General features: G+C 43.7%; 1 protein-coding gene and 1 long non-coding RNA gene across 4 annotated transcripts in view; one reads left to right on the top strand and one right to left on the bottom strand.

Moving 5' to 3' along the window:
- The window catches only part of LOC121931769, an 8,144-nt gene extending 4,350 nt beyond the window's left edge, over positions 1-3,794 (bottom strand). Inside the window, exons 1-2 of one of the 3 annotated variants that reach the window (XR_006104203.1) lie at positions 3,726-3,794; positions 633-1,499 (exon numbers count right to left, since the gene is read on the bottom strand). This is a non-coding gene — a long non-coding RNA (uncharacterized LOC121931769). Of the gene's footprint in view, positions 1-632; positions 1,644-2,804; positions 2,990-3,725 lie in introns of those variants that run through there. The other 2 variants (XR_006104204.1, XR_006104202.1) reach the window with 2 other exon arrangements.
- HADH (hydroxyacyl-CoA dehydrogenase) overlaps positions 3,737-12,580 on the top strand; it is a 26,083-nt gene continuing 17,239 nt past the window's right edge. Inside the window, exons 1-2 of the mRNA XM_042469771.1 lie at positions 3,737-3,964; positions 11,468-11,596. Coding sequence (XP_042325705.1) covers positions 3,866-3,964; positions 11,468-11,596 — 228 coding nt within the window. The 5' untranslated portion in view covers positions 3,737-3,865. The remainder of the gene's footprint in view (positions 3,965-11,467; positions 11,597-12,580) is intronic.

Below are 12,580 nucleotides of genomic sequence, written 5' to 3'. Positions count from 1 at the left end.
TACCACTGTAGAGTTTTTTGTAGACAGCTTCGGCAGAGCTGCCAAAGCCTACTTTTTCTGGCACAAAAAGCAGCAGATCTTTTCCACTCCTTTTTGGGCAGGCTTCAAGGCAGATTGGGGCCACAGTGTGTGGTTGCACAGCCCCAATTTGTCTTTGGAAGGGGCGGCTTCAGGCCACCCCTTCTTTCCGGTCTGTTCCGGCCCTTACCCTAGGTGTCTTTCTTCCACATTCTTCTTGACACATTCTGCCATATTTCTGATATTTTGGGCCACTGAATTACCTACCCCATAAGGACACTAACAGAGTGTTTCTGACATAGCAGAGGTCAGAAGTTACTTTTAAAGGTAACCAGTTACTATTGTTGTTCTAATGACACCATGTTTGTATTTTGCCCAGAAACTAATGGGTAGGCAACCAGTGGAGTGATTTTAAGATCGGTGTGATGTGATCCCTCCTAAATGTACCCATAATAAACCTGGCTGTCATATTCTGAACCAGTTGGAGTTCCCAGACTTGGTACAAAGGTAGCCCAATGTAGAGCACATGGCAGAAGTCCAGCCTTGAGTTTATCAGTGTGTGCACTAGCATCATCAGTCACAGAGACCATGAAGAAGAAAAGCAAGTTGCTTACCTGTAACTGGTTCTTCAAGTGGTCATGAGTGAACTCACACAATCCATTCTTCGTCCTTCTATTGCTGTGTTCGACTTCCTTGGTTGCTAGCTGCTCTCATGGACATGGAAGTGAGCATGCGTGGTATAGGAAAGGGTGGGCTCCCAGCCAAAGAGATCTAGCTCTAGAAGTTTCTGAAGATGGTCTGCACAGGCACAAAGGAGATTATCACACTAGGACCAATTCCACAATATTCACACAGAAGATAACAGGAGCATAAGTTCTGTACAGTTGTGCAATCGCTATAATGAAATAATAATGAAACAAAAGTGCACTCATGTTCTGCATACAAAAGCCAAGCACGTTGCTATATCATTAGTATATCATCATTGGATGTTTCATGTGTCATTATCAGGCTACTGTGCATGTCTGAAAAATATGGTTCTGTCCCAAACAGAACAAAATAATTTTTTTTTATATTTAACAACATGATATATATCCAGCTCAAATAAAATAGTTCTCTGTACCTGAAATGAGACAGAAGTCAACTCTGAAAATGATCCCAGTGAGGGCGAATAGCCTGTGCTGAAGTGCAGTCTGGGAAAAACTCCCCAATAGTGCAAATGCATCATTATTACCTTCCGCACATTTGCAATAGCATGAATGAAGCTCTATTGACAAACCATTCATGGGGTTTCCCCATTAATAAGAAGTTAAGAAGACAATTCCAGGTTATTCATAGGAGACGTACTGGATGAGTATGACATTGTGTGAAAATCTTCGTCTGATCATGCTATGACAGGAGCATTCTCTTTTTCTTCCATTTGATAATCTCCAAAGATTCCCATGTAGATGATCATTCAAAGAATCACAGTATAGGCAAGCAATCTGTTTTTCACCAACAAGAATTGTTAATGAAGAGCACACATGCATCTGTTTTGCAAACGATATAACCACAGTAAAGTCGAAGGCTTTCATGGCCGGCATCCATAGTTTTTTGTGGGTTTTTCGGGCTATGTGGCCATGTTCTAGAAGAGTTTCTTTCTGACGTTTTGCCAGCATCTGTGGCTGGCATCTTCAGAGAATGCTTTGCCTGGAAAAATTGGGTGTATATATACTGTGTGAGCCTGGGAATGCAGGAGTGATTTGCATGTGTATTGTTCTGTGTTGATGGCTGGTCTCAGGCTCAGCAAATGCAAATGGGAAACCATTCAGAGTCAGGGGCTTTCCCAGCAGATAATTGATCACCAATTAGCAGACATTAATCCTCGTTTGCATTAGCCTCCCAGCCTGAGGCCAGCCATCAACACAAAACAATACACATGCAAATCACTCCTGCATTCCCAGGCTCACACAGTATATATAAACCCAATTTTTCCAGGCAAAGTATTCTCTGAAGATGCCAGCCACAGATGCTGGTGAAACGTCAGAAAGAAACTCTGCTAGAACATGGCCACATAGCACGAAAAACCCACAAAAAACTAACGATATAACCACAGATTTTTCAGCTTCTGTCAACCCAGGATTGTGTGCTTTGGTTTGAGTGGTATTAAAGTAAGCAGAATTAAACATGCAATTGCAAATAGTCCAGACTTCTCAATCTGATCCAAAACCATTTGAAATATCCAACCAATTACAATTCCTGAGTTCTAATTATTGCACCCATGCCTTTCTGCCAATGAGTTTCTCTTCAGCATAATCTCCACAAAATAGCTTCTCAACAAGTAATTGGGCCAACAGGTCAAGGGACCTGATTTTTATAGCCCATATTGCTCACAAACACCATTGTGTCATTTAGGCCACAACAATCAGCCATTAGTTGCTTTCATTCTTTTCAGTAAACACAAGAGAAGTGAGCCATCTTTAAGGCTAACAGAAGTATTCTGGGATAAGCTTTTGTAAACTAGAGCCTATGTCACCAGACATTTAAATCTTTAAAGTACCTAAAGTCTTTTATTTTACTTGCAGAGACAGATTAAAAGGCCTCCAGAGCTCTTTTCTAGTTCATGTCTTTCTAGTTAGTATTATCTGGCCCTGATGGTGCAATACTGTGCCTCATATTTACTCAGAAGCAAGCTCCAATGTATTCAATACCATTTTCCTCCAAGTAAGTCTGTTTAAGATTGCAGCCTTATAAACAAATAAGTTCCATTGAACTCTATAAGACTTTTGATTAGAGGCATAAAATAATACCTTGTATTAAAAAAAATCTCATGAGAGATTGTCAACAACTAATAATAAGAACCAGTGGTAATGAAAAACAACATTCTGCATCTTGCATTTAATTAAATGCCTATCTTGGCACCTTAAAAACACTAATCATATTACTATATATACTCATGTACAAGTCTAGAAATTTTGGTTAAAAAATTGACCGAAAGAACCTGCATCAACTTATCCATGGATCAATGTTATATATGCCATCTTGAGTCCCTATATTGGGAATAAGGCAGGATATAAGAAATACACACACACACACACGTATGTGTATGTATGTATGTATGTATGTATATCTTCATCCCCTGGTGAAAGGCAAGGGTTTAATCTGCCCCTGAAGCACTGGCCCTCTTCTACTCTCTCATCCATCCAGCCTGAGAAGGCTAAATAGCTCATAGAACTACAAACCCCAGGATGCTTTAGCATGGAGCCAGGGCAGTTAAAGAGGTGTGAAACTGGATTATTTTTGCAGTGTGGCTGAGGCCTGAGGAGAAACCAAGCCAGCTGCCTAAAACAACCCCAGGCTGCATCCACAATGCAAAGATAATCCAGTTTGACACCACTTCAACTGCCCTAGCTCCATACTAAGGAACCCTGGGGTCTGTACAGTAGTTCCTTGTGGCACCAGAGCTCTCTGACAGAGTAGGCTTAATAACTCGCAAAACTACAGTTCCCAGAATTCCTTAGCATGGAGCTGGGGCAGTTAAAGTGGTGTCAAACTAGATTATTTCTGCAGTGTGGCTGAGGCCTGAGGAGAAATAAAATCCTGCTGCCTAAAACAACTCCAAGGGTGCAGAAATAATCCAGTTTGACACCATTTGTAACTGCCCTGGCTGCATGCAGGGGAATGGGAGCTTCCTCTTGTGGCTCCAGAGAGAGAGAAAGAGAGAGGAGCACCGGGCCCTGTTTGTTCTTGAGGCGGGGACTCTGGGGCTGGGCTTGAGGCAAAGGGAGGACGGAGGCCCGGCCCTCTCTGCTCAGCGCAGGCCTGGTTTCCCTGCTCCTTCTGGTGCTAGGCCTCCCTCGCCTTCGTCATCATGGCCTCCGTCGCAGCCGCAGCCTCGGCCGCCAAGAAGCTGGTGGTGAAGCATGTGACGGTGATCGGGGGAGGCCTGATGGGGGCAGGCATCGCCCAGGTGAGCCAGCCAGCGAGCGAGAGAACAGGCCTCGGGAGGGAGGCCGGAGGGCAAGGAGGGCAGGCACAGGGGATCATGGAGGGCGTCCAGGGATGATAATCCTAATCATGATCATAATGGTGGAGAAAACGTTATTAAAACATAGCTCTGTTGGCCATTTGACGAGCAGAAGACCCAACAGCCATGCCTTTCATTGCCCAGAATGCTGTTTTTGCAAACTTTCGAAGCTCCAAGGGCTCCTCCTTGACTTCACCAGGCAAGGAGACAGAATGGTAGAGTTGAAGAGACCGCAAGGGCCATCCAGTGCAACCCCCTTCTGCCATGCAGGAACTCTCAACCCAAGCATCCCCATTGACAGATGGCCATCCAGCCTCCCTTGGAAGACCTCCAGGGAAGGAGACTCGAGGAAGGAGTGTGTTCCTCCTTTTTGCTGGTATTGAGCTCACACTTTGCTGGTGAAGGAGCCCATGGAGCTTCGAAAGCTTGCCATGATAATGGAGGACATTGCCCAAAAAAGCAAAACTAAACAAACTGAGAAACACACACTTAATGAAGAACCCACCCTCCTTAGGCCCCAAACTACACCCCTCCCTCCACATTTGCAGCTTCGACTTTTGTGCATTTGATTATTCAGTGATTTTATTAGTATGTTCTCTCTAGGAAGATCTAGGTCCTCCAGCGCAACTCTATGGTCAACGTTGATTGAAAGTCGCAATGAAGGACCTATAGAGATTCCTAGAGAGAACACTCCACTAGGCATTTGTAGCTCCTCCAGTGCAACTCTATGGCCGATGCCTGACAGATGTTGACCACAGAGTTGCCCTGGAGGACCGAGAAGTTCCTAGAGAGGTGTCCTCGCAGGTAAAAACATAGTGTTTTTGTTATTTGTGGTTTTTCCACATTCACAGGTGTCCTGTGCCCCTGACTCCAGCAGATGTGGAGGGATACACTGCAGAGATAACCCATTTTGAGACCACTTGAACTGCCCTGGCTCAAGGCTAGAGAATCCTAGGAACTGTAGGGGTCTTTTTGTGTGTGAAACATTGAGCCTTATCTGTCAGATAAACTACAACTCCCATGATCCCCTAGCCCTGAGCCAGGGAAGTTAAAGCAGTCCCAAACTGAATTATTTCTGCAGTGTGTTTTGGACCAGATGCTGTATCCACATTGCACAGATAATCCAGTTTGACACTGTTTTAACTGACACACGGAATTCTGGGAACTGTTGTTTTGTGAGACATTTAATTCCCAGGATTTCCTAGCACTGAGTCAGGGCAGGGTCAGACTCAAAATGGAGGACATTTTGGAATTCCTCCAGGACAGAAGGTGGAAATGTAGGACATGCTCTGGAAAAGGAGGACTTCTGGTCACTCTGTCCCTTGGGGACCCTCGCTTCTCCCTGTACTTGGAAAGGAGGAGGGCTGCTCGTCTCCCTAACAGAGCCAGCAAGGATGGCATAATGGTTTGTATCTTGGACTATGACTCTGGAGACCTGGATTCAAGTTCTCTTGGGGCAAGTCTCTTAACCTCTCTCCCACTCTCTCAGCCTCTGTTTAAGAGGCAGGGTGACCAAGAAAACCCCATGAGATTCTCCCCAGGGTCTTCATAAGACTGCAAGAATGAAGGCGAACCTATCACAGGCTTTTGTTGTCAAGTTCCTTCAGAGTGCCTTCCCCTGAGGCTGAGAGAGTGTGACTTCCAGTGGGTTTCCAATTCCCAGCTGGGAATTGAACCCCGGTTTCCAGAGTCGTAGTCTCTGGACTCAATTCCCGACACCACGCTCATAGCAATTCTTAAGGGGATATTATTAGAAAACACAGTACTGTATGTTATTAATAGTGAGAAATGAGCAGGGCTGCCCTCAAGGACTGTGTAAAGAGGACTGTCGGGAAGTTTCCCACCCAATTTAGCACGTGATCAAAGCCCTTTAACCTGGACTTTATCACAGCTGGTTCAATTAACAGGCCTTTGTTTCCCTCACAGAGTGACCACCCTACAGTCCCTTTGAGGGAAGCCATGGGGGCTTTCCTGCTCCCTTCTCCATTGGGGTGACCGTGGGTCTAAATAACTGTCCTGGCTCAGTGCTACGGAATCTTGGGAACTGTAATTTGTTGTGGCACCAGAGCTGTCTCTGACAGAGAAGGCTCACAAAACTACAGTGCCCAGGATTCCCTAGCACTTAGCCAGGGCAGTTCAAGCAGTCTCAAACTGGATTGTTTCTGCAGTGTGTTTTGGACCCTGGTCACATTGATGGAGTGTTTTGGATGCAGATGTCCTAACCACAAAGGAGGACAAGGCACTACAAAATGGAGAGCAAGATTCAAGAAGAAAAAAATGGAGGACATGACCAAATAAAAGCTCAAAATACTCATATTATAAGTTAATTCATGCTTCTTAGGCCTGCTCAAAATGGAGGGCATTTTGGAATCCCTCCTAGACTGGAGAGAAAATTGAAATAGAGGACACTTCCTGGAAAAAGAGAGTGCCTGGTCACCTTTTTCTCCACACACAACTGGTTGTGGATCTATTGTTTCACAAATTGTTGAGCCTTCTCTCTCAGGGTTGTGAAACTTTGTAGCAAGGCCCTTACTTGGGGTGAGGCGGTGGCCTCTGGCAAGCAAAATCCAGGTCATAGAATCCTAGGGTTGGAAGAAACCCCAAGGGCCATTGCAGTCCACCCTCCCCCAATTCTGCCATGCAGAAATACACAAAACACTCCCGACAGATAGCTATCCAGTCTCCGTTTAAAAACCTCCAAAGAAAGAGACTCAACCACTGTACAAAGCAGTGGTGTTTATGGGGTTTTATGTCCAAATAACTTGGCTGCTTTGGGGTATTATACACCTTGACTTGGGTGGGTGGGAGCACCATTGGATTGTTCATGTAGGAAAATCTCTTGGACCATCTTTGCTCAGTTGCACCTAGCTAAGTGAAGACTTCAAAGCACAGAAAGATTTCATTTTTCACACAAACATAAAGCCCAAAATATCAAAGAACGTGTGTCTGCAAATATCATGGCCACTGTTCAAGGCTAGCAATATGCCATAGCTAGAGCTTCTCTCTCAAGGACTAGGCATCAAACTCTCAATTATTTAATTTTTATTATCATCACCATCAACTTAACTATCATTTACTGGAGCTTTCTTCTTTGGGAACCAAAATGCCTGACACTCCCAGGTGCTTTTAATGAGAACGAAAGACTCGTGTCTTCTTGTTTTGTGAAATACTGGCTTTTTCCTCTCTAGAGCTCTTGTTTTAGCTTGCTGCTCCTTGCATAAACATGTCCACCTGATAAGATCATTGATAAGATCGTTGCTGATAAAAGTTATCATGCTGTAGGGCAAATTGCCTGATATTTATTGTTGCAGTTTTGAGTTGCTTCTGAAATTGAGTTTCAATTATATTCATAAATATTATATTTATTTTGTTATTTATTATTTTTCACCTTGAGCTTTGGGCAAAATGAGGTAAAATGCTATTAAAAATCAGTGTTGCTAAGCCCAGAATGATGTTCCTAACAATTACCATGCAGCTTTTTTTTGAAGTGATGAACATCATAATGTATTTTGCACCCCATCTCAGTTTTTAAATGATACATGCTTTGAACTTTGACACTTTTTCTGTCTTGCACTAATCTTGTATGCAATTTTCCAAATGTACTTTTGTTATTAAAGACGTAGTGACATCTTCATCTCTACACAGCAAAAAGACGGTGCTATTGTTATTGAAAGATGCTTTGAAACATTTTGTGCCCAAGTCTGAAAAATAGTTAGGATACACAGAGTATTTCTACAGCTGCAGTTGGCATATACTCTAAATTTGCTCTGGTATGCTCTTTTATTTGTCCCAGGATTGACATTTGAAAATCCAATTCAGGCAGGAGTCCTAATGAACTCACAAATCAAACTGAATCTGGTTCCAATTCTACTCTTTGCAAAGGTCCAATAATGTGTATTTTAAAAATCTGTTGTTTTTTTCTCATTCAACTAAAGAGAGCCCTTGTAGCTGTTTGTCTTGCACCTAACTTTTGCCTAGCCAGTTCAAGAAAAGTCCCTGTCCTTCTCAGATTTGCTTAATATCTGCAATAGTAAAGTATCTTTTCTTGAGCCAGTTTCAGTTAGTTCAGGAGTATACAAATTACACAGTGCTTTGAGAGTGAAACATGAATATATGTGCATTTTTGCAATCCTGTACTAATTAGCTGGTGAAGTTATCAAATGACCTGTACTATCAAACAAAACAATTCACAGCCTTTGGACTTTGCAATTTTTTTTGTTTCAGTTAAGAAACCTATTTGTGGTACTTATATCATTTTCACTGATGACATGAAGAAAACAGAGGTTGACTAACATGGAATTACATTTTCACATCTGCAATTTCAATGGTTTCTAATTTTTATTTGAAGTTTAGAGCAATGTTTAGATACACAGGCCAGTGGGCAAGACACTTACCTTAACAGGTGGTCATGTCAGATCTGACAGTTGTCTTCCATGCCTTCGTAATCTTATGGCCACTCATTGGGACATGCTTTGATTTGACTGCAGATGTTGCATAATACAAACACATAAATTCATTGCAGGGTTAAGTAGTCAGAAGTGATACATTAGTTTTGTAAAGTTTGCACTGGCTTGTTTACCTATTTAGCTTTTAAAAATTGTGGGCTTTTGGGACATATGAGGCCAGATTCCCATACCAGGATATGTAAAGTCAATTGATAGTAACATCCCATGATGCATCCCAAAACATCCTATACCATGAGATACTTTTTCAGTAATTGTTCCCAAACCATGGAACTCCCTCCTGTTGGAAACTTGTTGTTGCATGCCTTCAAGTCATTTCCAACTTATGGCAACCCTAAGGTGAACCTAGGTTTGCCATTGCCTTTTCCTGAGGCTGAGAGCATGTGACTTGCCCAAGGTCACCCAGTGGGTTTCATGGCCGAGCTGGGAAATGAACTGTGGTCTCATATTCCAACACTCAAACCGCTACACCACACTGGCTCCAAGAAAAGATGCCAATTCTTGGTAAATATGGAGGCAGTAGGCCAAGAGGAAGACTGCATTTCCATTGCCGAGCAGGGATTCAAATAATGGTCTCCAGAATCATAGTCCAGTGTTCAAACTACTATATAATGCTGGCTCTTCTAATTCCCTTAGTCATCTTTTCGTCTGAATCTTTTGAATTAGCTCCTTTCTATTTTAAAGAATGTATTGCCATCTCAGAGCTTTCTGAAACGAATGATATTAAAAAGTAACTTTGCTGAAGAGGGAAATTAAAATCATCCACTTTGATGAGAGCTTCTTGTGGAAGGAAAAGAGGAGTGGCTTTGGCAGGTAAAGGTTCACCTGGGCTTATTCTTGCTGATTGCCTTTCAATCTAGTAATAAACATGGTGTCATTTTTGCAGAGGAATGGCTAAAGCACTTCATTGTCCTTTTGCAGGGAATCTGCCCTTTAATAACTCAGAAAGTGGGGCAGTGCAGCTCTCTGAACTGTGAGATGTGACTGCCCCTGCTTTAAATTTTGCTCATAAAAAGAATCACTAGCCTCTTTAAACTTATGAAGATTTCCTAACCACACAGAAACTGTTAGCTTCATTATGGGGAAAGAGAGGAATGAACTCCAGGTACATATAGCGGGACCTTGGTATCTGCATCGATCTGTTCCTGGACACACACACACCCCACGCAGATACCAAAATCTATGTATGGTCAAGCCCCGTTGTCCCCAATGATGCCACGTGCATGCGGCCACCCTGCCATTAGAGACAGCCCCCATTGTCCCGAGTGACAGTGCGTGCATGAGGCCATGTCACCATTAGGGACAACAGGAACCAGCTTACAGAGGTAGAGGAGAAAGAGCAGTAACGTCACTGTCACCAAAGCCAGAACCCGGAACAAGTGCTTCTCCTCAATGGCTGACGACACATCGCTCCCCAGAACCAGAGCACCCCCCAGGCCCAACACCTGGGACTGAATCCCCAGACCCCAGCTCTGGCTCCCTCCATCTGATGGCGCTCCCACCTCAGCCCCTGAATCACCTCCAAACTGCTCTCAAAGTCAAGCCCAGAAGAGGCTACCTTGAGTCAGGCATGTTCTCTTAACCAACCCCAAAGGGGTTGTTGATAGTAAAAAAAAGGGCAATGAATCATAGAAGAAAGGACTGAAGGATCATCTTTTCTAGTTCAGTCCCTTAGCATGCAGATACACCAAACCAAAGCAGTCCTGAAAGATCCCCATTCAACCTCTGTTTAAATACCTCCAAAGGTGGAGGGTTCACCACCCTTCAGGTGATCTGGTGGCCCAGTGGTTAAATGCTGGTATTGGAACTGTTCACAGCCACAAGGTTGTGAATTTGATCCCAAGCAGGGCTCCAGGTCCACTCAGCCTTGCATCCTTCTGTAGGTCACTAAAATGAGTACCCAGCTTGTTGGGGGCAATTAGCTTACATATTCTAAACCGCTTAGGGAGTGCTTAAGTGCACTGATAAGCGATATAGAAATGTACTTGCTACTGCTATATTGCCATTGCTATTTCACTGTGAACCAGCTCTTACCATTTTTAAAAAATATTCCTAATGGTTAACTGGAATATCTTTTCTTGTAATTTGAATCCACTGGTTCATATTCTAGTCTCTGGATCAGCAAAAGCCAAGTTCATTCCATCTTCTACATGCCATATTTTCAGATATTTAAAGATGGCTCTCATGTGTTCTCTTCTGCAAGCTAAACATTACACTTTTGGTTGGAAATGTGGATATTGTCAGGCTTTGAAGGGTTAAAACACAGCACACAGGGAAATGCTTGATGTGTGTGTGTGTTTGGCCATGAGCATTCAGCAGAGTGGCAAGGTTGATCTAGCACAGCTGAAGCTCATTGTGTCAAGGACTCTTCAGTGTCCAAGTGCACATAGCCATGGATGATGAAACATGTGTCTGGATTGCACAGGAGACACATGGCATGGCTACACACCTGAACTCACTGGGTTTGAGAGACCACATGGTCTGGAGACTATATAAGCCCAGGGGTTGCAAGGGTGGGTGTGGGTTTGAAGTAGGTGTTGGATTGGTATGTTTTGGAGTTTGAGAGATCTAGTTTTGTATTATAGCACTGTGAATAAAGAGCACTTTGCGGATTTTTGTTTCTCTGGTGGTTTATCAGAAGAAGCTACAGCATCGGTTTGCTGTGTGTCCCTGGAGGTTCCTGCATTGCTGCAGTTCCTGGAAGACATCCAGTTGCTGTCATCCCAACTTGGACTTTGGAGCCACGCTTCGGCTTCTGGAAATTTGCCAGCTCTGCTCCAAGGGTCTGATTTAACCCCAGGACTCGTTTGAGTTGCTGACAAGGGTTGTTGGACCCCAGCAGTTGCGCTGACAGATATTAATTTACTAAGGGATAAAAATGTACAGTGAGTTCTACCCATACTTGTTGAGTTTGGTGGGTTATTTCCCCCCTCCCCCCCCCATCTTTTTGACTTCTTTTTGGTATTCTTCCACTTTTCCACAGATTGCTGCAGCCACTGGCCACACGGTGATATTAGTGGATCAGTCAGATGAAATATTAAATAAATCCAAGAAAGGAATTCAAGACAGTCTGAAAAAATTGACAAAGAAAAAGTTTGCAGACAAACCTGAGGTATAACGTGATATTTATAAATACTGGGAATGGTGGTTGTTGGATGTGACAAACCTGTTTTGTTTGTTTCTTTTGATCTTTAATGCTTGGGGAGACAAGTACAGTGATGTTAAGATCTGTACAGTATTTTGAACAGATTTCTTTCAACAGCTGGGGTGAGTTAACAGGCTGATAAACACTCTTCCACACTGCAGTTAGCAATCTGCAATCCAAAGCAAACTTCAGTATCCAGATCACCTTTCTGGATATGTTTATGAATACAAAAGGCAGTTTTGGGAGAAAACAACTGTGTACCCAGTGCACACAAAGACTCTTGTTGGGTTGGATACAAACACATAGCTATTGCTGTATTATTGTCATTGCCAGCATAACTGATCTTACTCCCTTACCTTTTCCTTCTCTCCCTCCCCTCAGTGGGATGTGTATGGAGAGTTATGCATGTAGCAGCATCTTTATCTGACGATGGCGGGATACACACCGCCATTTAGTACGTATAGGATACGTACTAGGGTTAGGAAGGGGCGGTGCTTCCGCACCCCCTAACCCTAGTACGTATCCTATACGTACAAGATGGCGGCGCCCCTTCTACATGACGTGCCAGGCGCCTCGTGACGTCATAGATGCGCCGCAGAAAGAAGCTCCGAAATGGAGCTTCTTTTTCGGTCCGCGCGGGAGTCGGGCCGTGTGAAGGCTCCGGCTCCCCCGCGGACCTACTGGCGGCGGCAGCAGACCGCCGCAAAGCAGCGGTCTGTACCCTGCCGTATTTAGCCCTCTAACATGAGATCCTAGAGTGGCTTGCTATATCAAGAGTCTTGTCCCTTACTTCTTGAGCTCTTCTTCCCTGGCTCCATTCCTTGGTTTTTGAATCCTCCTTCTCCATCAGTGCCAAGCATTAAAAAAAGAAGCTGTATAGGGCAAGTGAAAAGAATTTCCACATGTTGGTGATAGTGAAAGTATGCCTAGAATGTAGAATTAGGCCTTTTA

The sequence above is a fragment of the Sceloporus undulatus genome, chromosome 5, assembly GCF_019175285.1.
Source record: "Sceloporus undulatus isolate JIND9_A2432 ecotype Alabama chromosome 5, SceUnd_v1.1, whole genome shotgun sequence".
NCBI lineage: Eukaryota > Metazoa > Chordata > Lepidosauria > Squamata > Phrynosomatidae > Sceloporus > Sceloporus undulatus.
Note: the sequence above shows the minus strand (reverse complement) of the source record. Positions and strands in the feature narration are given on the sequence as shown.